A 27450-nucleotide genomic window follows, 5' to 3' on the forward strand; every position below is an offset into this window, starting at 1 on the left:
ATATAAGTGCTGTTTCATGTATTACTAATTTCTTGTACTTTTAAGATTGAACATTATTCACGATCCCAAAGGAAAAGAAGAGACTCATTCGGGATGTTTGACGGTTATGATAGCTGCAGTGAGGACACAAGTAGCAGCTCCAGCTCTGAGGAGAGTGAAGAGGAAGTTGCTCCTTTACCTTCTAATCTCCCAATTATCAAAAACAATGGACAAGTCTACACGTACCCAGATGGCAAATCTGGCATGGGTGAGTATGAATGCCTCAGCCTTCACCTGCTATACAACTTTATTTTTTAAGGTTATGTTTTGATTCCATATCTTCTGTCATTTCCCTCCCTTAGAATTTTTAAAGGGCAGTTTGAAGAAACTTATAGTTCTAGAGTAGATCTTTGGGTTTGTGCTTGATCTCTTTATTTTGTCTACCAACCACCTTCCAGTGGAAAGCAAGTAAAACAAAATGAAAAGAGAAGGCTGTTGAGAAACTTAATGTGGACTTAAATTTTAAGATTAGATAATGAAATCTTATGTGATTGAAAGTGTGTAGGATAATACGTATAGATTTGAAAGAGACTTTTCCTCTATGACAATTTCTTGTAAGTTTTCTGTTTTAATACTTCCAGTGATTGGGTAGCTAGTGAATATTCTTTATATTAAACCAAAAGTATCTATGCTCTAACTTCTGTCTTTTGGTCTTAATGTTGCTTTTTATTTTTTTTTCTATTTTTCTTAATTGATTTCAGAGAGGGAGAGAGAGAGAGAGAATCATTGATCAGCTGTCTCCTGCACACCCCCTACTGGGGATCAAGCCCAGAACTCAGGCATATGCCCTGATAAGAATCGATCTGTGACCTCCTAGTTTATGGTTCGACACTCAACCACTGAGCAACACCAGCCAGGCTTAATGTTGCTTTTTAAAGGTACACAGATAATTCTAATTTTTGTACGGTGACGTAGTTCTAGCATGTCTCGGGCACACTAAGTAACCCTAGTTGCCCTAGCCATTTCTCATAGTAGCACAGGGATTTAATTCTTCAGTATCCTGCTTACTTGTTTCTGGGGATACTTTAGATTATACAGTAATAGGGTAACAATTTGTCCAAGACTGCCCTGGATTTAGGATTGAAAGATCCACATCCTGGAAAATACCTCAGGCAAATGGTTGGTCACACGGTGTGATTAGGGCAGAAGGGGGTTCAGTCTTTTCTCTCCCTTCTTTTCAGGACAGTATGTTTCCATTCATGCCAACAAAATTGCTTTAACATTTTTTTAAACTAATACTGAATTTACAAATAACTAAAACCCTTTGATCTGTACCACATGAAATAAACCAATTAAACCAGTCATGTGCTTTTGTGGTTGATCTTTTTTTTAAACCAAGGTATAAGACTTTGAAGCTCTTCAGTAACCTTTTACATACTAAATTCAGCCATCTTGTGCCCTGGCCTAAAGGCTCAGTTGGTTGGAGTGTCGGTCCTTACACCTAAAAGGTTATGGGTTCAATTCTAGGTCAGGCACATGCCTAGGTTGTGGGTTCAATCCCCAGTCAGGGTGCTTACAGGAGGCAACTGATCAATGTTTCTCTCTCGCCCTCTCCCTCTTCTTTTCTCTCCTCGTCCATCCCTCCCTGTCTTCCCTCTCCCTTTGTCTCCCTCTCCTTCTTTCTCTAAAATCAATTAAAAATAAACTTGTAAAAGGAAAAAAAGAAACACAGTATGACAAATTCTCCAAAAAAAAAATTAAAAATTGAAAAGTACAACCATATAACTGAGCAGTTCCACTCCTAGGTATATTCCTGTTTATCTTTTTTGAACTTCAGTTCTTGTGACCCTTCTTCTTTCTGTTCTGCCTTTCACATTATTGTCCGTTAAGCTAATTTACAAAAGATGCACAATAGTAGAGTTTTGTTGCCCTTTTTAGTAATAATAGAGCATATACCTCAAGCTCGGGCCCTATCCCTTTGTCTTGTCCCTGAACATATCTGGAGAGATTCGTTCTTTTGCCCTTTGCGTTTTTCCAGGAATTGGTTTTTTAGGTATCAATCTCTGCAATATTTTAAAGGCTTACACGAGACGTTGTATTATTCCTCAGTTGTGTTACACCTTTCATCTTTTGTTTCTAATCCTTTCAAGCACTGCAGCTCATAATGTAGATGAAAATGCCTGGCACCTGGTGAGCACTAAGGAAATGTTAGTTGAATCTGACTTATATTTGTTTGTGTCTTTGGACCCTTTTTAGAGCCTGTCAGACCTTCAGTACTCCTAGCTATGGCATCTTACCAATCTTTTCTCTTAACTTTTGTCTAGGCTTTTCTACCATTTGTATAGCAACAGATAGACGAAATTTTCTATCCTTGAGAAGGAAAATTTTTAAATTAAAACTTTTAGGTAATTGGAGAAATTATTAAACTGTTATATTAAAATTGATTTTATTATATGATCATGACACCAGTCTTTTTATTTTGTCTATTAGCTACCTGTGAAATGTGTGGGATGGTTGGTGTGCGAGATGCTTTTTACTCCAAAACAAAGCGTTTCTGCAGTGTTTCGTGTTCAAGAAGTTATTCGTCTAATTCCAAGAAGGCAAGCATTTTGGCCAGACTTCAGGTAACGGTACAGAAACCTTCTTATTCTTTATATCTGTTATTTCTATGGCTTTCACTGTTTATCTGTCATTTGATGTGATCCACCGCACTCCACTCTGCCCCATTGGTCAGTTATCATTTTACACCCCACATTTTTAGGAAATAGCTCCCATGTTTGTTCCACCTGTAGAATTGACAACTAATATAAATAGACAAGGCATATTATCCAGAATAAACTGAATTGTATAAGTGGTTTAAAAAAACCCTTTTTCTAAATAATTATAAATATAATAAATACCTTTCTATATGCAGAAATCGAAGCCATTTTCCCTCTTGTTTTCTTTTGAGTTAACATTAAGGTAGAATCTTTCAGCATTTGAGGGGATATGATTTCCCTTTGGTTTTATTTTCCCATCATTTTTGCTTTGTACTTTTGATAACAACCCATTTGATACCTTGCCCAAATGTATTTGGTTAATCCAACTAACCTTTTTGAAAACATTCATGATATAGAAGGAAAATCATATTTCTCTGTATATCAATACCTACAGAATAACTGGAGAGTTGACCATTTGTCTAAGATTTACTATTGTAGTATATAAACAGTGTTTTAAAGGCATTGCATATCTGATTTTTGTAATATATTTTATTTTTGTGATCACATTTTTCTTATTCTCCTTTAATTTATTACTGTGATCATTACATAGCACTGAAAGGATTATTTAAGTCCCCCAAATTAAGGAAATACATCACTTAGATGTATTTCTATATTTCAGAAAGACAGTGCCTAAAGATCCTGAGCATTGGTCTGTACCCAAATGGATGGCAGTTTGTCACACTGTGAATTTGGCCCATGATCATTTTGTCATTGATCTTTTGCGTTAGCGCTAAAGGTATAAACCTCAGTCACTTACTCTTTAAACGTTAAATTATCTTTTCTTACCATATAAATAGCAATGCTTGGCAACCTGCATGAGTGAATAACCACTGGTTTTATCTAGTAAAAGAAAGAATCAAGTATCCACCACAGCCTATATTTTAACATCTTATGGGATGTAATTTTTTATTAACATATTAATTTGCATATTGCTATTTTTGTCTATGCCAGCTCTGCTACCCATATTAGATATCTACATTGTGCCAGAACTCAAGAATACATTTCTCATGTTAAAATTCCTTGTATGTTCCTTCTGCTTTAATAATTTTCTAAACCCTCGATGTTTACTTAAGCAGAATGAGTAGTATGCAATCAAATTAGTTTTTGATGGGGGGGAGGTGAAAAGAATCCTATTTACTTAACTCTTCTTGTTTTAGGGTAAGCCTCCAACAAAGAAAGCAAAAGTTCTTCAGAAACAACCTTTAGTTGCTAAACTAGCCGCATATGCTCAGTATCAAGCTACCTTGCAAAATCAAGCAAAGACTAAAGCAGGTAATGTGAGTGAATGTAATAGAGGTGAAATAATTTGATAGATTCATCTAGTTTTAATTAGTGACATTCTAATTTGGTTTCTAGTAAACTAAGCTATTTCTATGCCCTGTTAGCACATGACACTAGGCTTCCTGATGACGGTTTTATCCCATACTTGTGACAGCGTCCTTTATATTAATGGTTTTTATCTGGTTTGGTATTTTTTATGTACTGTTTGTCAGTGCTTTGGGTGGTAGGGAGCGTTGTGAAGGTAATTGGCAAAGAAATAGGACATTCAGCAGGCTTCAGGGGGTAGAAGCGAGTCAAAAGAGGAAAGGACCATCCTAATGGGATATTCTCTGGCCGGGAAGTAAATAAGGAGTAAAGTAATGAAAGCCCTACTTTTAGGTGGTAGATACTGGATAGACTTAGCCCTGAGGTTCACGTAAGAACTGTGTGGGAATAAAAACAAAAGTAGCCATAGCCATGTTAGTTATGAACACCTGCTCAGCTGTTCTTTGCTTCTCATAACTGGAGAGCTCTTAAGTATTTGTTGTATGTAAAAGAGTTTAACTGCTATTTGTTTGCAAATGTGACTGATGCCAAAATTCATGTTCATCTAGAGAAGTTCTTTAATCTTTACATAAAAACACAACTTTAAAGGTGCTAAGTTAATTTTATATCATTTCACATTTTAAAATAATAGCCTTTTTAAAGATAAAAGATTTGAGAATTGAAATATATCTAAATTTCTTTTTATTTCAACAGTAGTCTCCATGGAAGGTTTCAGCTGGGGTAACTACATCAATAGCAATAGCTTTATAGCAGCTCCAGTTACCTGCTTTAAACATGTGAGTATGGAATTTCTCACCTCAAATTGAAACGCTTATTTATTGCTAAATCTGGAGGTACAATAACACCTACGCATCTTATCCTTAGATCTTTATTTTATACCTTGTAATGGAAATGTTTTTTATTATACCTATCAATAGCTAAAAAATAACTTCTATAAGTTTTATAAGTAAAAGCTTTTGATAAAGAAATTGCAATCTGAAATTATTTTAAACAAGGAAAAATACTAATCTCATCCAATTTTTATATTAAGATGCTGGTTTTGTATAAAAAATAGTTATACAGTGGCAATGTCATGTGATTCAACAATAGAAATCATCTATCGTGTATGTTACCTAAATCTTTGTGATCTGACCTGATAATTCAGAAAAGAAAGGGTCTGTCTTCCAGTTTTATTTTTGTCTCCAAATGTAAAAGCACCAAAGCACAGAAGGAACTATTAGTAATACAGTATTGTGGGCTGAAATATGTGGTATATATATCATGCATAACCCATTCCTAGATTTTTTTTTAGCAATTAGATTGTTACAAAGCATCAGAAATTATTCAGTTATGTTTAAATGTATCTGATGATAAGTTCTTTCCTTTTGATTCTATTTCTTTTTGATTCAAGAGCCTGTGATAAACTATCTGCATTTTTTTTTCTACAATGCTTTTGTAACCTGACTACAAGTTCAATTTATATATAAAGGTTCTCTCTGCTACTGACCATGTATAAAAAAGAGAATTTAGAAAAATAATGAATGAAATTTTGTTGACACTTAACATTTTATTAAGTTAGGGCTATACTTTTAAATAATAGCATGTAAACAAAACTGAGTTTGAGCTCTTGCTGTGGAAATCCAAATGAATTTTCATTCATTCATGGCTAATACAAGATCTTGATCAAGGCCAAGCATATTAATTTAGTGGTAGAAATGTAAATTAAAGCAAGTTCATTCATTTGCTGGTTTTCTTTCTTGAAAGTACAAGTGTTAAGCCCTTAGTCCTGGTGGCACAGTAACTATCTGAACCAACTTAAGTGGAATCTTAGATACTTATCACAGTGGAACTTGGGTGATTTATTTTGCTGTAATGTTGATAGTGGTGTCACATTTGTGAGCGCTATTAAATACATGGCAACAGCAGCTTTAAAGAGAATTGCTAAACAAATCTTTAACTGTCTCTTGGGATAGTTCCTTCTGGTACTAAGAAGCTCAGAATTAGTTTGCTTTCAGTTGTAATAAGTCTTTCATCCCAGATTCCTGGAACACTTGTCTGTTGTCTCCTGAATAGCCTTTATTCTTTACTATCTTTATTTTAATATTGGTTTTTATGTTTCAATATCATAAGCCATGTCTAGCTATTTTATGTAAGTAGTCAAGAATATTTTTTAAATAGCATATCAAAGTCCCAATTTCATGTTTTATTTCACATCCATATCTTTGAATAATAAAACTATATTAAAATTCTTTGCAAGAAAAATCTCAATTATAATAATGAAATTGATTTTCTTTTCAACTTTGCTTTATTAAGATTAAAGTATTATCCTATATAATAAAAGGGTAATATGCAAATTGTCCATTCGACCAGAGTTCAACCAGGGGCGGGGCCGGTCCACCAACCTCCTGTGTCTCTCCCTCCCCACCCCCCCGGCCCTTCCCAGCCCAGGGCGGGCCAGCCAGACCCCACCATGCACCGGGCCTCTAGTTATATAAATAGAGCATCTAGCTTTAATCGTGTTATCAATAATGAATGCTGTGGCCCTGGCAGGTGTGGCTCAGTTGGTTGGAGCATACACCAGAATGTGGTGGGTTCGATTCCTGGTCAGGGCACATATCCAGGTTGCAGGTTCAGTCCCCGGTTGGGGCACTTAGGGAGGCAACCGATCAGTGTTTCTCTGTTATCTGTCTATCTCTATCTCAGTTTCCCCCCTTACCCTCCCTCTCTCTAAAATCATTTTTTTCCTTTTTTCTAAAATCAACTTTAAAATAATAATAATACAGTGGAGACTCCTCTTTTGCACGCAGAGGCGAGGAATCTGTTACCGAGTGCCTTTCTGCTCCACTCATCTTTCTTTACTGCCTTCTCCTTATCAAATAGGAAAAAACTTGGATTGGTAATTTCTAAGTATAAGTACTAATGAGTTTGCTTTGTGGCTTAACCAGCATCTTCATCTGAAACCATTTGGTTTAGATCACACCTCATGCTACACTTGATTTTGTTGTTTAGAGTTGACTCTTCATGGTTCTCCCCCTGAGATAGGTTTTTAGGTCTCCAGGGAGGGTTACTAGCTTTGGCTTTAGAAAACCTACTGTCGGCATCAGTTGGAAACACGAGATCTGCCTAACACTGGTTCATCAGTAGGGCGTGCTTCCTCCAGACTCTATATACGCCTTGTCTTCAACGTGAGCACAGGTTGGGAGCCTTTCCCTGCTAGGGGATTCTTTATTCAAACATAACTTTTAAAAAATCCAATGTGGCCCTAGCTGGTTTGGCTCAGTGGCTAGAACGTCAGCCTATGGGCTGAAGGGTCCCAGGTTCGATTCCAGTCAAGGGCACATGCCTGGGTTGCAGGCTTGATCCCCACTAGGGAGTGTGCAGGAGGCAGCCGATCAATGATTCTCTCTCCTCATTGATGTTTCTTTCTCTCCATCTCTCTAAAAAGAAATCAATAAAAACATACTTAAAAAACAACAACATCCAGTGTGTGACATGGAAGCAGAGTTGTTCTGATTGAACCAGGAATTTGGGGGTGGGGTGTGATAACTGCAGTGTTTATGCATAGTGGTTTATACTCAATTACAACAGCATGTGATGTTTTTTATAATTTAGCAATGGAAATGAAGCTCAGTTGTCATTAAATGTATCTACTTAGAAATCTGTATATTATGGTTGCCACATTTCTTTTTTTTTTTTCTTTTTTTAAAATATATTTTATTGATTTTTCACAGAGAGGAATAGAGAGTTGGAAACATCGATGAGAGAGAAACATTGATCAGCTGCCTCTTGCACACTCCCTACTGGGGATGTGCCCGCAACCAAGGTACATGCCCTTGACCGGAATCAAACCTGAGACCCTTGAGTCCGCAGGCTGACGCTCTATCCACTGAGCCAAACCGGTTAGGGCGGTTGCCACATTTCTGGTGTATCTTTTATTTTATCTAAGTGGTAGTTTTCAGACTTCTTTTTTTTTTTTTTAAGCATCAGCATTCCCCTTTTCCCTAATAAACATAGCTAGGATAAGAGGAAGCTGTTCTGATTGTCTGAAAGACGTGTGAGGGTCAATTGGGGAAAAAGGAGACATATGTAAAACTTTAGACAATAAAAAAATAGAAGGAATAAGGACACATGTAATACCTTAATCAATAAAGAAAAAAATTAAAAATAAGTTAATTAATTTTTAAAAAAGAAGTGGAAACAGCGATCAGACTATCAATCCCCAGAGGGGAAAGTAGGGGAGGGTGGGGGTAAGGGGAAGAGATCAACCGAAGGACTTGTATGCATGCATATAAGCCAAACCAATGGACATGGACAACAGGGGGATGAGAACATGAGTGGGGGTTGGGGGGAGGTTGGGGGTTAATGGGGGGATGAGGACACATTTGTAATACCTTAACCAATAAAGAAATTAAAAAAAAAAGGTGGGATGGAATGGCTAGAGCCTTGGCCCTTGGCTCCCCCTTCCTTGGCAGTCCCTTAGGTTGGAAACCACTGAGTTAGACAATATCATTTTTCATTCTAAGTCATATGGCACAAAACTGTGAGTCATCTTTAAAATCATCTAGTTCAGCCCTGCCCCAGTAATTCGGTTGGTTAGAGCATTGTTGCCATAAAGACTGTAGTCTTTTAAGTTGAAATGCTCCTATTTCCCATGATTTGCCTTATAAAATCAAGTAAAACATTCCCTAGGTATTATAGCAGGGGGCAAAATGCATCAATATCAAATGTACATGAGCCACACAAAAGCTAAAATCATCCTCCTTCAGTTATGTGTTTGCAGGTTTCATATTTCTTTTGTTTGGTCCCTGGACTATATACTCTAGTGTCTTGTCATTGTGATCACTAAAGCCAGAAATGCTAACAGCCTCCTTTTTTTCCACCTTGAAAATAGTTTTAGTTTTCTATTTTTTTTTAAAAAGTTCTTTTTACATGTGTGCCATAACTTTAAAGCTGAGTTTACTACACTTTTTCATCCTGCCTCCACAAATAGTAGCTGATATCTTTCTTGATATTTTCTAATCCTTTCTTTGCAGCATGTATCACAATTATATTTTTAAATTTTAAGAATAAAAGAAAAGCCCTTTTGTATGTATATGTACAGTAACAGTAGTTTACAGTAATACTTATCTGTTTCTCAGATATGTGCTTATTAAAATAATCTCTTTCAATTAAAAAAATATTTTTCCCTAACCTTGACCACACATAGGCACTTACTCATTGAAAGTTGAAAATAAATATGACTTCGCATTCATTTTAACTATGTTAGACTCTTCACTATGTCATCCTAGATGGCAGAATTTCTTTCTAATGGAAATAAAACTTAAATTTCTGGCACTTAGTAGCGCCCCATCTGAGTTAGCTATTGTCTTGCCACAAATGATTCTTTCCAGGAAAGCAGTGAACTGTAATACAATAAAAATCACCAGTTTTAAAGAAATCCTAAGTAATCTAGATTATTTTCTTTTTTTTAATTTTTTTCTTTATTGATTAAGGTATTACATATGTGTCCTTATCCCCCTATTGCCCCCACCCCCTAGATTATTTTCTTAAATAATATTGGTTTAATGTGTTTTTTTTTTTAGTTATGTACTGTTTTATGTCATTCAAACTGGTAACCACTGCTTTCTCTTTTTATGTGCACATGGCATTCTCTCGTTTGTAATCCTTTCACCCCAAACATCCCATTTTCCTTTTGTACTTGCCTTGCAATTCCCATCTCCCAGCTGCCACCACCCCAAAAAATAGATTCTAGTATCAAAGGTGAATGGGAGTGATTTTTTTTTTCTGTTTCTGCTTCCTGTTAATTCTAGCAAGTAGTATTTAGGAGCTCTAATTTCTTTCTAGTTAATTTCCTATAGTGTTTTCTTCCTTTTTTTAGCCAAATATTTCATCTTTTTCTACTTGATGCACTTTAGTAATCATATGCCTATTAGTCTTAAAATATTCTAATGATGGCTTTTTCTGCATTTGCCATATCATCATTGGGGTTGATTTTTTTTATCACCTATATGCAATTTCAAGTCTAACCTCTGCCCACTTAAATTCTATTAATATTGAAGATTGTGTGTGATTAGCAAAAGTTACAAGTTGGCCCTGGCCAGTGTTCTCAGTGGTTGGAGCGTCTGTCCCAAGACTGAATGGTTGCAGGTTCGATACCTAGTCCAGGACAGGAACCTCGATCGCAGGTTCCCCAGCCCTGGTAGAAGCGAGTGCAGGGGCGAGTGTAGTAGGCAACCAATTGATGTGTCTCTTCACGTCGATGTTTCTCCCTCTCTCTCTTTCTGTCTCTCTCTTTCTCTCCCACTCTCTCTAGAGATCAATGGAAAAAATATCCTCAGGTGAGGATTAAAAAAAAATTATAGGTTGGCAGCTCTATGGAAGGAAATCTGTATTTCTGCCGTGAATCAGCCCTCTGAGAGTCTAAATGCCAGCCACCCGGGCTGCTGGACTGTCTGGGAGCGGTCTTGAAGTGCAGAAAATAAGGCTTCCCATCGAATTACTTCCTTGCAGACAGTCAGGTGGAGGTTATGCATTTGTGCTGGGGAGCCCTCAGCATTTGGACGTGGCCGTGTCCGCAGGACCTGATGATAGCTTACCTTGCAGGGAAGGACAGTCGCTCCCAGATAGCCTCACGAGCGGCCTGGAGCAGGAAGTGGTGAAGCAGATCTTCCTGGTTTGGGAGGAGCCTGAGGTGGACCTCTCGCCCTGAGTCTGGAAGGTAAATTTGTTGTTACCTGTAAATTATGGTTCTGCTAGTTCATGCTATGCCAATCCAGACTTTCAGAGGTATCCCTCCTGCCAGCAAGAGAAGACAGATGACTTGGATGAAGATGGCTGTCAAGCCCTGGGTCATTTAGTCTTCCACACTTAAGAATATTCATTTTAAACAAAAGGGCATTATCTATAAAATTACCTTATTTCAACACATCGAGCACATACTATTCAGTGACTGTTGTGCTCTTTTTTGTTGTTTTTTTCTACTTTTTTTTCTCAGAGTAAACCATATGGATTGGTTTAAGAGGGCCTAGCAGAACCACAAACTTACAGGCAAGAACAAATGTCACTTTCTGCTACTTTCTCCTATACCAATCCAGACTGTAGGGACCAGAACATAATATCCCCTGCTAAAGTCAACATGAACTTAATTTTTTAAGTGAGCATATTGATACTTTGTTTTCTTTAATGTGACTAAAAGTTATTTTCTCCAAATAATTGTTAAGGCTTTTTTAAAAAAAATCAGTATGACATTGTCATATCTAGTTCAAAAAGGAGTCCTGTCTGCCAAATGTACTTAGCAATGTGCCAACATAAACTCCAGCTACTCAGCAATACCATGCCTCTTTCTTCTCAATGAAAAATAAACCCATTCCATAAGATTTGGCAGCCAAACACAGAGGGATGAATAAATACCCTACCTTAATTCAATACATACATTTAACTACATCTGTTGACTCTAATTGGTCCGTCCTCACAGAATTGAATAGATGGTCTTTGTGTTAATTTATCTTAGCTTAATCTGTGTTACTATCTTCCTCCCAGCCTCTCCTTTTCTGGTCATATCTGCTGGCAATAGGGATGGCCCTACAGTCTAGAGTGATACAGGGGGAGATAGCAGAACCCGAAGAGTCCAGTATTTCCGTTTTTTAAAAAAGCAGGAAGAGGTCATCATGACAGAGGTATTACTTTTTTTTTTTGCACAGCGCAGGGAGGTAGTTACATGTACCCTTCCAGAATCACACATAGTTGAGATAGGCCACTGTCTTCAAGTTTGTTTGCTACTTCAAGCAATAGCCATAAATTGATTCTGTGTTTGGTGCCAGACTTATCCTAGCTCGGTATTATTTGACATTTTCTTCCTCTCCTTCAGAAGTTCCATGTAAAGTATTCAGAGGATAGGGTTCGAGTACTGTTTTAGGCTAATCCTCCTGTTGGGTTAGCATTTGCCAATGTATGGAAGGCTTTGCATGGACAACATTGCCCAGTGTTCAAATTGGCTAGATCAGGGGTCCTCAAACTACGGCCTGCGGGCCACATGCGGCCCACCGAAAACATTTATCCGGCCCGCCGGGTGTTTTTGCCGCCGCTGCCTGTCCTGCTTAGCAGCTGACTCGTCCCGGGCCCGTAGTGCGCATGTGTGGAATGTCTAAGGGACAGTGAACTGGCCCCGTTTAAAAAGTTTGAGGACCTCTGGGCTAGATCCTGTGACTCCTAGATGTCTTTGTGTTTACTCATCTTTGAGCCTTGAAGCTATTTTGTCTTTTCCTGATTTGCTCGTATTATCAGGTCTTTTATAATCTCACCTAATCATGATCAAGGTTCTGAATTATATTTTCTGGAGCTGATATCAAAGGCCATAGAGACTGTTTAGTATTATCAGCATTTATATTCCTGAATTCACTCATTTGATTTAATTTACCATTGCATACACTCCAGATAATTGTAAATGGCCTCAAGTTATAAGGATTAAAATGTAATGGAAATTGTAATTTAGGAACATATGTGAATTTTGGAAAATCCCTTCATGATAGTCGTTTAGTTGGTTTTCTGAATCCTCATTTTAACCTTTTGTTAAAGGTTAAAATAACCTTTTGTTAAAGTAGTCTGGAGGCTACTGATTACTGGTTCTAACATTGAAAGTTTTCTTTTTGTTTACAGTAACTCCTGCATGAGAAATTTAGAAATAACAAATTATTTAACAAGTTACTATGGTATGCATCTTCAAAAACTCTTCAACTCCCACTTTTAAATAACTTTACCCAGTGCTTTTGCCACATGTCTGTTTATCAGGCTATATTTCTGGTCTATGAATTTAACTAAGTTGAAAATACAGATATTTAAGTTTTGTTTCTCCTTTGTTATTGGAAACCACATTGCTGATGGGAATTTTTTTCTTTCTGCTCTTTGGTGAGATCTTTTAAAATTAGAGATTAAACTAAAGTATATTTATTCAGTGCATATTAAAAATAATGAGTTTCTTAAGTCAACTTTATCCTGTGAAGTCCCTCAAGTTGTGATTCAGTTTTTATAAAAATTGCTTCTCAAGTTTTGTATTAGGACAGTATTGAATTTTGGTCAACATGGATCTATTCTAATATATGTGAATCCTCTTCATCTTGAGCTTGACCTTGTCACTGGATTTTTACAAATAGAATTCTGTGAAAAGGGGAATAACAATTATATTTGTAAAGAAAAGTGAATGAATTAAATGGCATTTTTAGTTTAATATTTTTATTATTGATAGTAATGCTTAATATTGAATGGTATGTTTTCGGTTTTATGTTAATAAGATGATAATTTAGTAATTTTTATATGACAGGCACCTATGGGGACCTGCTGGGGTGATATCTCAGAAAATGTGAGAGTAGAAGTTCCCAATACAGACTGCAGCCTACCTACCAAAGTCTTCTGGATTGCTGGAATTGTAAAATTAGCAGGTGAAAAGCACGCATCTTGTTCTAGAAAATGCCGATTATGTGTGTAACTTTTAAGGAAACATATTTGTAAATTTTGCAAATGTTGCCAAATAAATAAATATGGTATTAGGGCAGGGGTTGGCAAACTTTTTCTGTTAAAAGCCAGACATAAGTATTTTCAGCTTCTTGGGCAAAACAATCTGTCACAACTATTCAGCTCAAGCATTGTAGCATGAAAACAGCTATAGCAATACACAAATGAATAGTCATGGCTGTGTTTCAGTAAAACTTTATAGCCACTGAATTTGGGTTTTATATAAATGTCACCTATTATGAAATACTATTCTTTGTTGTTTTTTCAATCATTGAAAATGTAAAAACCACTCTTAGATGGCAGACTATAACACATCAGGCCAGCCCTGACCAGTGTGGCTCAGTTAGTTGGGCATCATCCCGCGCACCAAAAGGTTGTGGGTTTGACTCCAGGTCAGGGCACATGCCTAGGTTGTAGACTCGATCCCCCGGTGGGGGGTGTGCAGGAGGCAGCCAATTGATGTTCTCCTTTCACCTTGAGGTTTCTCTCTGTCCCTCTCCCTTCCTCTCTCTCTCAAAATCATTAAAAATATATTTAAAAACAACAACAAATCAGACCAGATCTGTGAGCCATAGTAGAGTTTGCCAACCCCTGGAATAGGAAAATACTTTGCAAAGTAACACACAGTAGAGGTATTAAAAAAAAAAGTGATAAGAGTCACAATAGTAAAAGTAAACTAGTATTGATAATTTCATGTATCTTGAATTCTTCCTTTTTCTTCATGTCCACTACTTTTGTGTACCCTGATCCTTTATTACCTTATTGCTCATGAAGTAAATGCATTAGGTATTTACTCTGTTAGACACTGTAGGCAGGTGATGTGCAAAAGTGTAAGACTTGGTTTTTTTCTGTGAGCTTACATCTGCCAAACGTTGAAAAAGTTTATGACAAGGTGCTCAGTGAGTGGTGGTGTCACAGGGCACTGTAGTGCTTTAGGGGAGGGACAGCCACTCAAATAAGAAAAGTTGCCCTTAGATTACTGGAAGAGGTGTCTTATCCTGCTCTTTCTAGTCCTATCCAGAAATTCTCCCCCAGTCATCGATAGACTTAACTTACCTAAAAATGATCTTAATTCCATTTTTCCAAATGAAATGTCTTTAATGCACAAATGAATAGGCATTTCTCTATTTTTGTTGCTCTTCTTCAAGACCTTTCTGGCTTCTTTGTCCTTAAAGGGTGAAGACGTCAGCATTTACAGCCATTTGAGGTGCACCGTATACCAATGACCAAATCTTTTGTTGCTCCCAGTATAAGTCACCTGTTCTAAAGAGATTAATCTTCCTCCGCCCTCACACAGTGCGTTCTCTGTCATCTCCGTGCCTTTGCTTATTCTCACAAGAATGTCCCATGTTTTGTACTTGGCGTATAACCCAGTTCATTTCCTATCTTTTCCTTGAAATGCTTCCCCTGCTATGTAAGCATTCTCTAAATGCTACTCTTATCCTCTACACCATAATTTAAAGCAGCAATGTATTGTTTCTGTCCTAGGTGTTTAAATCCGTTGCATTTAATATCCGAGAATTATTTCTACCTTCCGTCTCTGATTTTACATTTCTGTTTTATCTAATTGCCTCATATATCTTATTCTAAGCCACTTTAGTGATGTTTTAGAAGTGAGCCTGGTGTTAATCATGAACTAGAGCTCAGCAACAACAAACTCATGAATTATTCTGTGACTTACTGCATTTTAAAACTAAAGGTGTAATGCTATAAATTTTTATCATAGATATTAACATACAAAGGCTGACTAAATGTAGCTCCCGGCCTGAAATAAAACTTTAATTTTTATTATTAAAAATTTATTTTACTAAACACCTTAAATTAAACATTAATCTATTTCAATATAAGATTTTATTAAATCATAAATAGGTTATATCTTATACTTTGTTATTTCTATAAAATACATCTTCCTATTTGCTTAGTACATATAGTTTTTTAAGTGATTTCACAGACTTTATCTGTGTTTATTGAATTTCTTTACTTAGCATTTTCAAGTCTTATTTCCAAATAAACAGGACAGAAAAATTTAGACTCTTGAAGTAGCTAAATCCAAATTATCCAAGAATAATTGGTCGCCAGTTGAGCTGAGTAAAATAATTTCTTTGAAATGTATTTTAACTGTGTTTCTCTGACTTGAAAAGATTTTGTTAACTAACCATACACAATCTTCTTTCTTTTATTTCAAAACTACACATTCTAATAGAACTTTCCCAACCCTGTTTTCATTGTGAATTTCTGTTTTAAAATGTAAGAAACCATGGGTAAAATTGAAATATATTCTAAGGAGGAAGCCATGCTTTGCAAACAGTAAAACTAGTTGTACTGTACAAATGGTTCTCAAAGTCTGATCCATAGCCCAGGGGCAGCAGCACCACCGGGGACTTGCTAGAAATGCACATTCTCAGACTGACCCAAGATCTGCTAAACCAAGATCTCAGGGCTGGGCCTAGCCATCTGTTCTCAGCCCTGCAAGTGTTTCTGTTGCAGATACACACTGACGTTTTCCAACCATCACCAGCAGCTAGATCCTATTCTATTTCACTTATTCTCTCCTTATGTGGTGATTAATTTGCTGGTTTCAGGTTACAACGCCCTTTTAAGATATGAAGGATTTGAAAACGACTCTGCTCTGGACTTCTGGTGCAATATATGTAGCTCTGATATCCGTCCGGTTGGCTGGTGTGCAGCCAGTGGGAAGCCTCTTGTCCCTCCTAGAAGTAAGTAGTTCACCTGCCCTTACTGTAATATAAATGCACTTTCACTCAGAGTAACATTAAGATGATGCAGAAATTAAGAATATATTTTTGGTTTCAATTAACTTAATTGCTGGCAAGACACATTTGTTTTCTCTATTTTTGTTGTTCTTCAGGATCTTAATATTCTAAATTGCAAGGAAATTTGTTACTTTTTTTTTAAACAAATACTTTATGCAGCAATTCACTCTTCACTAAGGTGTAACTGGTTATTTCTTTTGTTTTAGCTATTCATCATAAGTATACGAACTGGAAAGCTTTTCTAGTGAAACGACTTACTGGTGCCAAAACACTTCCTCCCGACTTCTCACAAAAGGTAAAGATGGAATCTTAGAAAAGGATTGAAGTGTCCAATGAGAGCTCTGTAAAAAAGAGTAACTTTCAAGTTTTTAAGGAATTGTTTTAATTTAGTGAGCCAGAGCTGTAGTAAATATCATTATTTTTAATAGTGCAATAGTAAAATAATTTGCAGACTTCTGTCATGAATCCCAAAGAGTTTTTGTCTGCTTTTGTTTCAAGGTTTCAGAAAGCATGCAGTACCCTTTCAAACCTTGCATGAGAGTGGAAGTGGTTGACAAGAGACATCTGTGTCGGACACGAGTAGCAGTGGTGGAAAGTGTGATTGGAGGACGACTAAGACTAGTGTATGAAGACAGTGAGGATAAAACAGATGACTTCTGGTGCCATATGCACAGCCCACTAATCCATCATATTGGCTGGTCTCGAAGCATAGGCCATCGATTCAAAAGATCTGGTAAGCACCTGTCATGAGAACTCCTATTGACAATGTCATTGAGGCTGAAGTCTGCTACTTGGTTATTTTTCTCTACAGAATAGCATAGGTCAAAGATAGCATTCTGGTTGTCTGGGCAGCTTATTCTACCGTAATCGAGAAGCTTCACACAGAATATTTGTGTCCTAATTCCTTCTTCCACTCGTCCTCAATGAAAAAATAATGCACTTCTGGTCACAACTACATTTGTTTTCTTACATTTTTCTTATCCACCCCATTTGAAAGATCTAAATCTTTATCCTTTCTCTTTCCATTCAATTTTAATCAAAAGAGCAGAATTACATGTGGTTAAACTTAATACTAAACACATTAAAATACACTTAAAGTTATAATTCCCTCATTAGGGAATTATCAGCATTCTAATTGGCTGAGTGTACTTAATGGCACATGTACTCTGAAGAGAGAAAGACTATTAAAGGTTATTAATCATAAATGTAGAAGGCATATGTTTTTGCCATGTTTTAGAGTATATATACCTTGTGAGTTTGAAACCTTCAAAGAAACGTGGTTTTTGGTCTTCTCACAAATGCTGACAGATTAGTATGTAACTTTTCCTTGTAGATATTACAAAGAAACAGGATGGACATTTTGATACACCACCACATTTATTTGCTAAGGTAAGAAGTTTTTATAAGAACCCTCATTTGTAAATTATGTTTAAAAGAGGGTTGTGGGTTTTTTTCCCTAAAATTATAGAAATCACAATTACATATGTTCACTTAAAAGGATTAAGACCTTATAATTCATTGGTGTCACAACTATTGATTATAATTATTTTTAAATTCTGTCTGTTTGCCTGAATTCTCTCTGTTCCCTAATGAAAGTTTGCATTAAAATATTAGGTAGGTAGGAGAAGGCATTTGGTATTTCCATCTGGTAAACCTTTTCAAATTGGTAACACTTTCATTATTAAAATGATAATATTTGTAACAGTGATGTGCTTTCCTGTAATTCTTTAGGTAAAAGAAGTGGACCAGAGTGGAGAATGGTTCAAGGAAGGAATGAAATTGGAAGCTATAGATCCATTAAATCTTTCCACAATATGTGTGGCAACCATTAGAAAGGTACAAGAATGGATTTTAAAATACAGGAATGCAGTTATAAGAACTGTTTTTAAAGTTACAGGAGAAGGAGGCCCCTAATAGAATTCTTTTTGACATAAAATGTGTGAGTGTGTATCTTCACTGGGGAGACGAGACCGTTACAAGTATTTAAAGTGACTTTGAATTCTCTTATCAGAGGTTCTCCTCTTGTATAGCTTGTTAAGATTGTCCTCTTGAGTCGCTGCCTTTATTTATTGAAGTATATCCTAAATTAGAGGAAGAATATTTAAGTTACTTCTTGGTCCAAACTAGTCCAACACAGAATTGTAACAAGGCCAAGTTTATCTTCAGTTTCCTGTGTTAACTTTTTGTGCCTTTTCTTCCTTTTGGTAGGTAGTACTTTCTTTTTTTCTTTTTTTTATTCTTTTTCCTCTTTTCTGAAACTGCTTATAAGAAAAGATTTAAAAGAGTGGTTCTCAGTTCTCAGGCCTAAGAATCCCCTGGCAAGCATTTTTTACTTTTAAGAAATCTTTTATGTCATAGATTTTCCTTTCTTTTAGTATGTTACTTAAACTTAAAGGGTCATTTTTGTAATAGTGGTGTCTAGCCCTAACTGGTCTGGCTCAGTGGATAGAGCCTCGGCCTGCAGACTGAAGGGTTCTGGGTTCGATTTCGGTCAAGGGCATGTGCCTTGGTTGTGGGCTGGATCCCCAGTAGGGGGCGTGCAGGGGGCAGCTGATTGATGTTTCTAACTCTCTATCCCTCTGTAAAAATCAATATGTTTTTTAAAAAATAGTGGTGTCTAATTTCAAATACTTGGAATTCTTTTCATTTAAAAGGTGCTGGCTGACGGATTCCTAATGATTGGGATCGACGGCTCAGAAGCAGCAGATGGATCTGACTGGTTCTGTTATCATGCAACCTCCCCTTCTATTTTCCCTGTTGGTTTCTGTGAAATTAACATGATTGAACTTACTCCACCTAGAGGTACTTCATCCTAATACACATACTGGGTTTTCATTCTTGCTTTCCTTTTATGTGATATCTGTTTACAACATTTAACACAGCCCTAGGCTTCTTGCTGTGTGAATATCTGTGTATATATTGCATATATGAATATATGCACACACAACAAGAGCTGTGAGGTGGTCTAAAATCAAAGCCCTGTATTCCAGGTAGCTTTAATAAATTGTTAGTATAGGATTTTTTCTGAGCATCCATATACTTTATAATATGAATTTGTATTCTCAAGCCCTGTTGAAATGGTGATTAAGCTCAATAGGTTATTGCATACATTTAACTGGTTTTTTAAATAGATACTTTAGTGTTGAGGGGGCAAGTTTCCATTTTTAGAGTCATGTGGCTTTTTAAAAGAAGGTAGAACCTTAAATAGCTCTCATGGTTTAACTAACAACTTCTCTGATTTTAATATCTGAGCCTATGGTTTTTCTTTTAAGAAAAGAAGGGGCGGGGTGGGGGGAACAAACCCAGATGTCTATAAAAAATAGTATTAGTTCAGTGAGTTTTCTTTCTTGCAAAGAAAAAAATGTCACTGGAAGGTGTTAAATGCTAGACTGTTCTAAGCCTGGGGTTGAGAAAGCTGAAGTCTGTAGTTCCTGTGGTGACAGAGGAAAGGAGAGTCACGTTTGCATTAGGATAAGTGGGTATACCAGTGTCTGTCTAGAAAAGAAGGAAAATCCTTATAACATGGAGGAGCTGTGAGACTCAACAGTATTAGAGCGTGAATTATAACCTCAAACCTGAGCCTGTGCTGAGTTGCTTGTTACCTGCTTTTAGTATTATGCTAATTTTAAATGAACTGCTACTTAAACCAATTGTGTCCTACAGGTTACACTAAACTTCCTTTTAAATGGTTTGACTACCTCAGGGAAACTGGCTCCATTGCAGCACCAGTAAAACTATTTAATAAGGTAAATTTCACTGATGGCATGATTATGTGGAATTGTACACAAAAATGTACATCATTATTGAGAAACTATCTGCTTTTATTAGAATTTCTTAGTGGACATTTATATATGTATTTTTTTATTTTTGTTATTTTTTTCTTTCCTTTTTTTTTTTGGAGATTTATATTTTAAAAAATAGAGAGTAATAAAACAATATAAATACTTCCTTTATCTAGGAGATGAAGCTTGTTTCCAAACAGGGTTTCATTTTTTAATCTGAGTAACATAAAAATGAATACGTTGCCTATCTAGTTCTTAAATGCTTCACCTTCACACGTTTCAGTGACTAAAGAATTATTGGGGAGTTTTTGGTTTAAATTACATTATGTGGTTATGTTGCTTCCTTTCTTTCCCTCTCATAGTGATACTGGAGTTATGCATTCGTCTTCTCACCAATATTAATGTTTTGCTTCTCCATGTCAGGATGTTCCAAATCACGGATTTCGTGTCGGAATGAAGTTAGAAGCAGTAGATCTCATGGAGCCACGTTTAATATGTGTAGCCACAGTAACTCGAATCATTCATCGCCTCTTGAGGATACACTTTGATGGATGGGAAGAAGAATATGACCAGTGGGTAGACTGTGAGTCTCCTGACCTCTATCCTGTAGGGTGGTGTCAATTAACTGGATATCAACTACAGCCTCCAGCATCACAGTGTAAGTTGGTATACAAAAAGGTGTCCTTTTGTAAAAGTCAGCAGTTCTTCAGTGGACTGTCTCACAATGATCATCTTGTGAGCTCACAGGACAAGAATATACCTATGTCTGATTGGTTGCCAGGTAAGATCTTAAGACTCAAAAACAGTATCACAGAATTAGACCATGTGTACCATGGCCATGCAAACTCAATAGTGAGTTTCCTAATGACTATAGAAACACAATAGTAAGAGCACTTACCACATTAAAGTCGGCCTATTTTAATGAGTTTAAAATGATAGGCCAATAATTTACTGGAACATGATAAGTGCTTATTGAGTAGATAGTGGAATCTGTCTGGTATTGAGGTTTATGGTTTTATCAGAACAAGCACTCTTATTTTCAAAGCATCATATAATTTTACAAGTATAACAGTTCTTGGTAAAGATAGTTCATTTAAGTTGTACCTATGGTTAGTGGTAAGCAATTATCTTGTACCAATTTTCCCTTTTATCTTTCAGCGACAAGAGAAAGCCAATCAGGTTCATCAAAACAGAAGAAAAAGGCTAAGTCCCAGCAATACAAAGGACATAAGAAAAGTGGGTCACCACATGGTGTTTATATACATTTCCTAAATTGTTAACCAATTGGGGCCACGGTATTTTTGCACAGAAAGTGATATCCCTTGTGAGAGCTGATGACTGTGCGCTGTGTATTACACTTAAAGGTGCAGTATGCCATAAAAGGCAAACATTTGCAATAATGAGAACCACATATTTTAATTGACAGGAAAAATGATTATAACATGTATGGTAAAGAATAGAATCTACAAATGATTCTTGAAATAATATGTTAACCTACTGGAAATTAATTTTTAAAAAAGCATTTTTATTTAAAAATTTTAAAAGCAGATGCTTGATGCTTATAGTAGACTTGGAGCCTAATAAACCCGAAACTCTTATAAAACTAAACTCTAGAACAGTACTTATAAGAAATTCAAGTGGGTGGCTAGCAAAGTCAAACTTAAGAAAATTTTTTAAAATATGCTTTTTATATTTTACCTTACAATGAATGGTTACTGGGGTTAATAGCCAAATATATTGATAGCTCTGATTCTTTTTTCTTTTCTTTTTTTATTGATTTTTTACAGAGAGGAAGGGAGAGAGATAAAGAATTAGAAACATATATGAGAGAGAAACATCAATCAGCTGCCTCCTGCACACCCCTTACTGGGGTTGTGCCCGCAACCAAGGTACATGCCCTTGACCAGAATCGAACCTGGGACCCTTCACTCCACAGACCAATGCTCTATCAACCGGTCAAATTTTTTTTCTCCACCATAGAGAGCCACAGATTCTCTTCATGAAGATGGTCGTGGAATATTTCATTCTAAGATACAATTTTTTTCATGTAAAGATATTTTTAAAAGTAAAAAGTACATTTGAAGGTTAAGACTAAATCAGTTTTTTCCCAGCTGACTTGCCGTAAGTTCAAATAAGTGCTAATCTGTCTCATTACCATCCGGGAGACTGAAGAAGCATAAGAAAAAAAAAAAAATATGTCCTAACCTTCCCGGTCATAATTGTTGGTTTGTAATTCTTCCTGTGGGAACATGAAAACTTCCACCAACCACTGCACTGGTGCTTTGGTTTCCTTCCAGCACAGAACCCAGACCTGCCTCACAGGAGCGATAACTTCTAGGCCTGTCTCTTACCCTCTCTTTGTATTGGAGGCATGAGTTTCCCATAGGCCCAGAGTTATTTTGCCCACTAGCTGCTTGCCGTTTGATATTCAGACTGCAGAGAGCATTGCCAGACCAGGCCGGCCACAGTGATTTCCTATTTATCTGGAAATGACGAGGGAGAAGTCACCGGGAACTTGGTCAGTGGACCAGCCTGGTAGATGTGAGCACTAAGCTTTCTGTACGGTTGATGAGCACGGCTGCTTGAGCTGTCTTTTCTTTCTATTGGACAAGACGTTGAGATTCCAGAAATTTCTTTCCAAGATGTTGAATGTCAGAATGTTTTTTATTACTCAGTGGTTATATGACGATATTTTTCACAACTAGTTTCTGACTATTATATACACAGTTCACACGCCTCTCTAGTGTGGCACTTGCAGGGTTTGTTTCTGGCTTATGGAGCTTAATGTGGTAGGAACATAGGAAGAAATATGAAGTGATAATATCAGTACCCCAGTTTTTAGTGACATTTAACATCAGATTGCTGGATTAGCTGGGAAAAAAGAATTGAGCTATAAATGTACGTGTTCTTTAACCTTTTAATTGCTCGTGTTATGGCATCATCTCTAATGTCTTTTTTTTCTATCTAATGTCTTTAAATTGTCCTTTGGACATAGAAGGAAAGAACTATGGACTCAGATTCTCTTATTAGTAAACCCGTGGGGCCAGATGTATTTTGGAATTCAGAATTTTTTGGATTTTAAAAAAGTATAGTGTGCGTAGTATACATTAATGTAGCACCCATTGCAGACTCTGGAGCATTTTATGAAACAAAATATATATAAATATTTACATTAAATGGGCCAAATAAAGATTATAAAGAGGATCACCACATGAGGTCTGATTTTGTTTCCAAGGTTTTATAGAAACTTGGAATTTTGGAATTGAGGATAAGGAATTGTGCCATATGAATGAAGAAGAAGCAGTCTTCATTATAAAGGAACTATTTGCTCCTTTTGTTTTTTTATATTAGTCAACAAATTATTTGTTAGAAATTTTCCCCACAAAACTTTACTTACCAAATAAGAAAGAATGTGGGGTCCAGGAACCTAAGTCACCCATTGCATTCAGATGTATATCAATAGCAGATAGGCCACAAAACCTTTCATTTGTTTGAACTTTGCCCACAGATTATTATATTCTGGCTCTGTTGTTTTCTTATAACTATTTGGTCTTTGTGTATCCAAAATCATCCATCAGTATATGGGTTGGTAGTGCTTATGTCTTACAGAAATAGACAGTTGCTTGGCTTCGTTATTCTAGCTTGTTTTGTAATGAGCTGTGTTCATGCTATAAAAGGATAACTGGTAACCAGTGCTTTGGAAAATAAGTCATACTCTGCCAAGAGGGTCCTGTAGACTGTTGTGTGCATGTGCTCCGTTCAGTCTGAAAAGCCTTTTTTTCCTCAAGGCTTAGTCATTTAAGAGCCAGAAAACCAGCACTGTTTCTATGTCATCTTCAGGGGCTAGTAGTAGTAGTAGAGTTGGAGATTCTCCTGGCATTTTTACCTCTAGGTGTGTAGTATATTAGGAAAAGTCTAAATGATTGCTGTACATGATTTCAGTTTGGCAATTGAGGTGAATGTGTGCTCACTAATAGCTTAGTTTCCAGATCATTTTACATAGGAATACAGTCTGACTTAGATTTATCTTTTAGTCTTGATTTTATGAAGCATAATTTCTGATTGCCCTTGCCTGGGTCATTTGTATACTCTGGAAGAAAACAAATACAATTTATATTCACAGGTATATGTAAGTATTCTTCAGCTTTCAACCTGACTAATGAAGTATGCTTGGTTCAGTATTTGCAAAGTTTAGAATACCTTCTTTTTTATTAATTAAAACATTGTATAAATTTTTGAAGGCTTATGTTCCCTTATGAAACTATAACCAAAGGATATTTCAAAAAAAAAATTAGATTGCTTAAGAACTTGGCAACATGCTTTAAATTTTAGAACTGCTCTTCAGAATAAGAAATACAAGTGTTTTCCACAAACAATAGGGTGGTGAAGGCCTGGGTCTGGGGTCAGGGCGGGCTAGAAGGGGTCAATGGGGGTAGAAGGGAGGGTATATGTAATACTTTCAACAATAAAGATGTTAAAAATAATAATTTAAAAAGGGCGCTATTGCAAGTAATCCCTTACTGGGGTGCTGTTCTCAGATTGCCCACAAGAGGGCACTATTTCAACTAATCCCTAACTACGGTGTTGTTCTCAAAATGTCCACAAGAGGGCGCCAGGAAATATTCGTGTTTTCTAAAATTGTGTATTATAAACCAAAAATTAGGGGAGCACATATCATATCAGCAAAACCTTGCCATCCAGATAATATATTAAACTGTTTCTCTCCGAAGGTCAGTGTTTGGTCATATATGGGTAGTGAAATGCTACCCCATGAAAACAATTGAAAACTTAATAAGTTTTTATTGATTTTATTTTTTAATATATTTTTATTTCAGAGAGGAAGGGAGAGGGAGGGAGAGAGAGAGATAGAAACATCTATGATGAGAGAGAATCATCGATCAGCTGCCTCCTGCACGCCCTCTACTGGGGATGGAGCCCACAACCTGGGCATGTGCCCTTGACTGGAATCGAACCCAGGACCCTTCAGTCCACAGGCCAACACTCTATCCACTGAGCCAAACCAGCTAGAGCGAGTTTTATTGATTTTAGAAAGAGGGAGGGAGAGATAGAAACATTGATGAGAGAGAAACATCAACATCAATCAGCTGCCTTTTGTGCACCCCTTGCTGGAGATCCAGCCCACACCCTGGCATGTTCCCTGACCAGGAATCAAACCTGTGGCCTCCTGTGCATGGGTCAACACACTCAACCACTGAGCCATGCTAGTCGGGCTTATAAAACTTTGTTTATTGATTTTTAGAGAGGAAAGAAAGAGAAACAAACATCAATTTCTTGTTCCACTTATTTATGCATTCATTGGTTGATTCTTGTATGTGCCCTGACCGGGGATCAAATCCACAAACTTGGTATATCGGGACTACGACACTAACCAACTGAGCTACTCAGCCAGGCTAAACCCTCTCTCTCTCTTGCATAGAATTTTCAACTCCTCTCAAGCTAACATTTTTGTGAAGGAAATTAGCCAGCCATTTTCCATGCTAGTAATGCTCTCTCTAGTTCATTTTGCTTTCTTCCGTTTTAAATTTATTTGAGAGACAGGAACCAGGATCACCAGACTCTCAAAGTCTAGATATACCCTCCCCCATTATCTACCCCCAACACACACACTCTCCTTGTTTTCAGAAATACAAATCTTGCATAGTTGGTTCTCTTTTCAGAGTATCCTATGCAGCAAGACTTTTCCTAGTTATATAATGCACTTTCCTTGCCCGGCGTGTAAGTAAAAGCTTACTGTAGTCTGACTTGATATTTAGAGAGGAAGATGCCAATTGGGAAGAAGCCTGTCAGTTTGTCGAGCCTGCCCATGACAGGTGGGGTGCGGAGGAGCTTCTCTGGTGACGAAGAGTTGACTCCTCCTCCATATCGAACCCTGCCAGCACAGACAGCCCTGGAGGCCTTCCCACCTCCCAGCACTAGCCAAGAGTTCAGTCCCAGCCTCAAAACAGGTAACTAGTGGCCTCACACCTCAGCTACTGCAGAGGGCCAAGTCTGGGCAGGGTGGTGGGAGACGAGGTCTGGCATGCCAGGTGCGGACTCATTAAGTTTTTCGTTTCTTTCCACTGAAAACTTCATTTTCACTAGTCCTCCTCGATAGTCACTTCACTCCTAGTGAAAGATGAGTCATCAGGGAAGGAAGGTTTTTTTATCTTGTTATAAACCATTTCTGAGCTTTAAATTAGGGTAAAGTTATACTTTCAGTTTATGCAATTGTGAGGCAACTTGGATTAGTTCATGGTTTCATTGAAATAGTTGAACATTTGCCTTACAGAGTTTTATTTGACTTGACAGGGGGGGCGGGGGCGGGGGGAGAGAAATGTGCCATTAGGGATCTATCTGATTTATCAAATCCAAAGATGAAGCTTTGATCATAGCATTCCATAGCATCTCATTCATTAGAAAGGATGTGTTTTGTGTTTCAGTGTAATCTTGGTTCTGGTGATAACATTTACCACAATCTTTAGTTGAAGTAGCATGGACTTGGAAATACAGTACGCAGCTAATTTTGGTGTTGAATTTTAGTGAAATTTGTTTCCATAATTTCATGTTTACTTTTGTATAATGATTGAGTTGTATTTCATTTGAGTTTAATTGGTTAGGCCGAGCTGGTAGGTTGTTCGGAAGACTACAGAAGGTTTTGCACTCCGACAGACTGCGTTTGCGTGGGATGAACTATAGTGGGTGTGAGCACAGGTCAGATGGCTGAGAACCACAGCTGTGTCCGCCTTGGCGTATCTTCTGCCACATCCTAACTGTTGCTTTAAACCAGGTGGTTTTATCTGGCCAGCATTGTTTAAAACGCCTTTTGTACATTGAAAACTAAGGTGGGACTGATACCTGCTTTCTTCTCATTCCTCTGTTTGCTAGTTTATTTATGTGATTGGTTGATTGGTAATATTTTTGCACCTCAAGTTATCAGCCTTTTTTTTTTTTTTTTTTTTTTTTTTTTTTTTTTTTTTTGCCATTTTAAGATGTGTTCTTTAGTTTTTGCCTAACGGTGTTATTAGGTCATCTTGATCCTTCCCAGTCTGTTTTCTCTGATGTCCTTATAGCGAGAGGAAATTACACACATATATGTATATATATGTAATAGGTTAGGACTGCAAACCCAAGTTTGTCTGCTCTTTAACGGAAGGAACTTCAAAGTCTGTCTAAAGAACATTACCCTTTTCGTTCTTGTTTGTCTCTTTAATTGTATCTTTTTGTACTTGTTGCATATGAAATCGTCTTCTTCAACGTATGTAATTAACTATCGATATTGTGAGCTCTGGATGTATTTGAGTTTTTATTGGGTTTTAGTTGTATTGTCTTTAGGCATTAGACTGA

General features: G+C 36.9%; 1 protein-coding gene across 9 annotated transcripts in view; it reads left to right on the forward strand.

Annotated features, from left to right (window-relative positions):
• MBTD1 (mbt domain containing 1) overlaps window positions 1-27450 on the forward strand; it is a 48065-nt gene that overhangs the window by 13586 nt on the left and 7029 nt on the right. For 2 of the 9 annotated variants that reach the window (XM_070393400.1, XM_070393399.1), the window contains exons 4-18: window positions 46-247; window positions 2470-2609; window positions 3896-4010; window positions 4758-4840; window positions 13360-13477; window positions 16133-16267; window positions 16531-16619; window positions 16823-17057; window positions 17658-17713; window positions 18056-18160; window positions 18979-19126; window positions 19988-20070; window positions 20530-20764; window positions 21265-21342; window positions 25881-26072. In XM_070393400.1, the coding sequence (XP_070249501.1) occupies window positions 94-247; window positions 2470-2609; window positions 3896-4010; window positions 4758-4840; window positions 13360-13477; window positions 16133-16267; window positions 16531-16619; window positions 16823-17057; window positions 17658-17713; window positions 18056-18160; window positions 18979-19126; window positions 19988-20070; window positions 20530-20764; window positions 21265-21342; window positions 25881-26072 (1966 nt within the window). In that variant the 5' untranslated portion in view covers window positions 46-93. Of the gene's footprint in view, window positions 1-45; window positions 248-2469; window positions 2610-3895; window positions 4011-4757; window positions 4841-10646; window positions 10762-13359; window positions 13478-16132; window positions 16268-16530; window positions 16620-16822; window positions 17058-17657; window positions 17714-18055; window positions 18161-18978; window positions 19127-19987; window positions 20071-20529; window positions 20765-21264; window positions 21343-25880; window positions 26073-27450 lie in introns of those variants that run through there. The other 7 variants (XM_070393408.1, XM_070393403.1, XM_070393405.1 and 4 more) reach the window with 6 other exon arrangements.

This window comes from Myotis yumanensis, unplaced genomic scaffold (genome assembly GCF_028538775.1).
Source record: "Myotis yumanensis isolate MYYU_CA2020_CCGP unplaced genomic scaffold, mMyoYum1.0.hap1 SCAF_16, whole genome shotgun sequence".
Lineage (NCBI taxonomy): Eukaryota > Metazoa > Chordata > Mammalia > Chiroptera > Vespertilionidae > Myotis > Myotis yumanensis.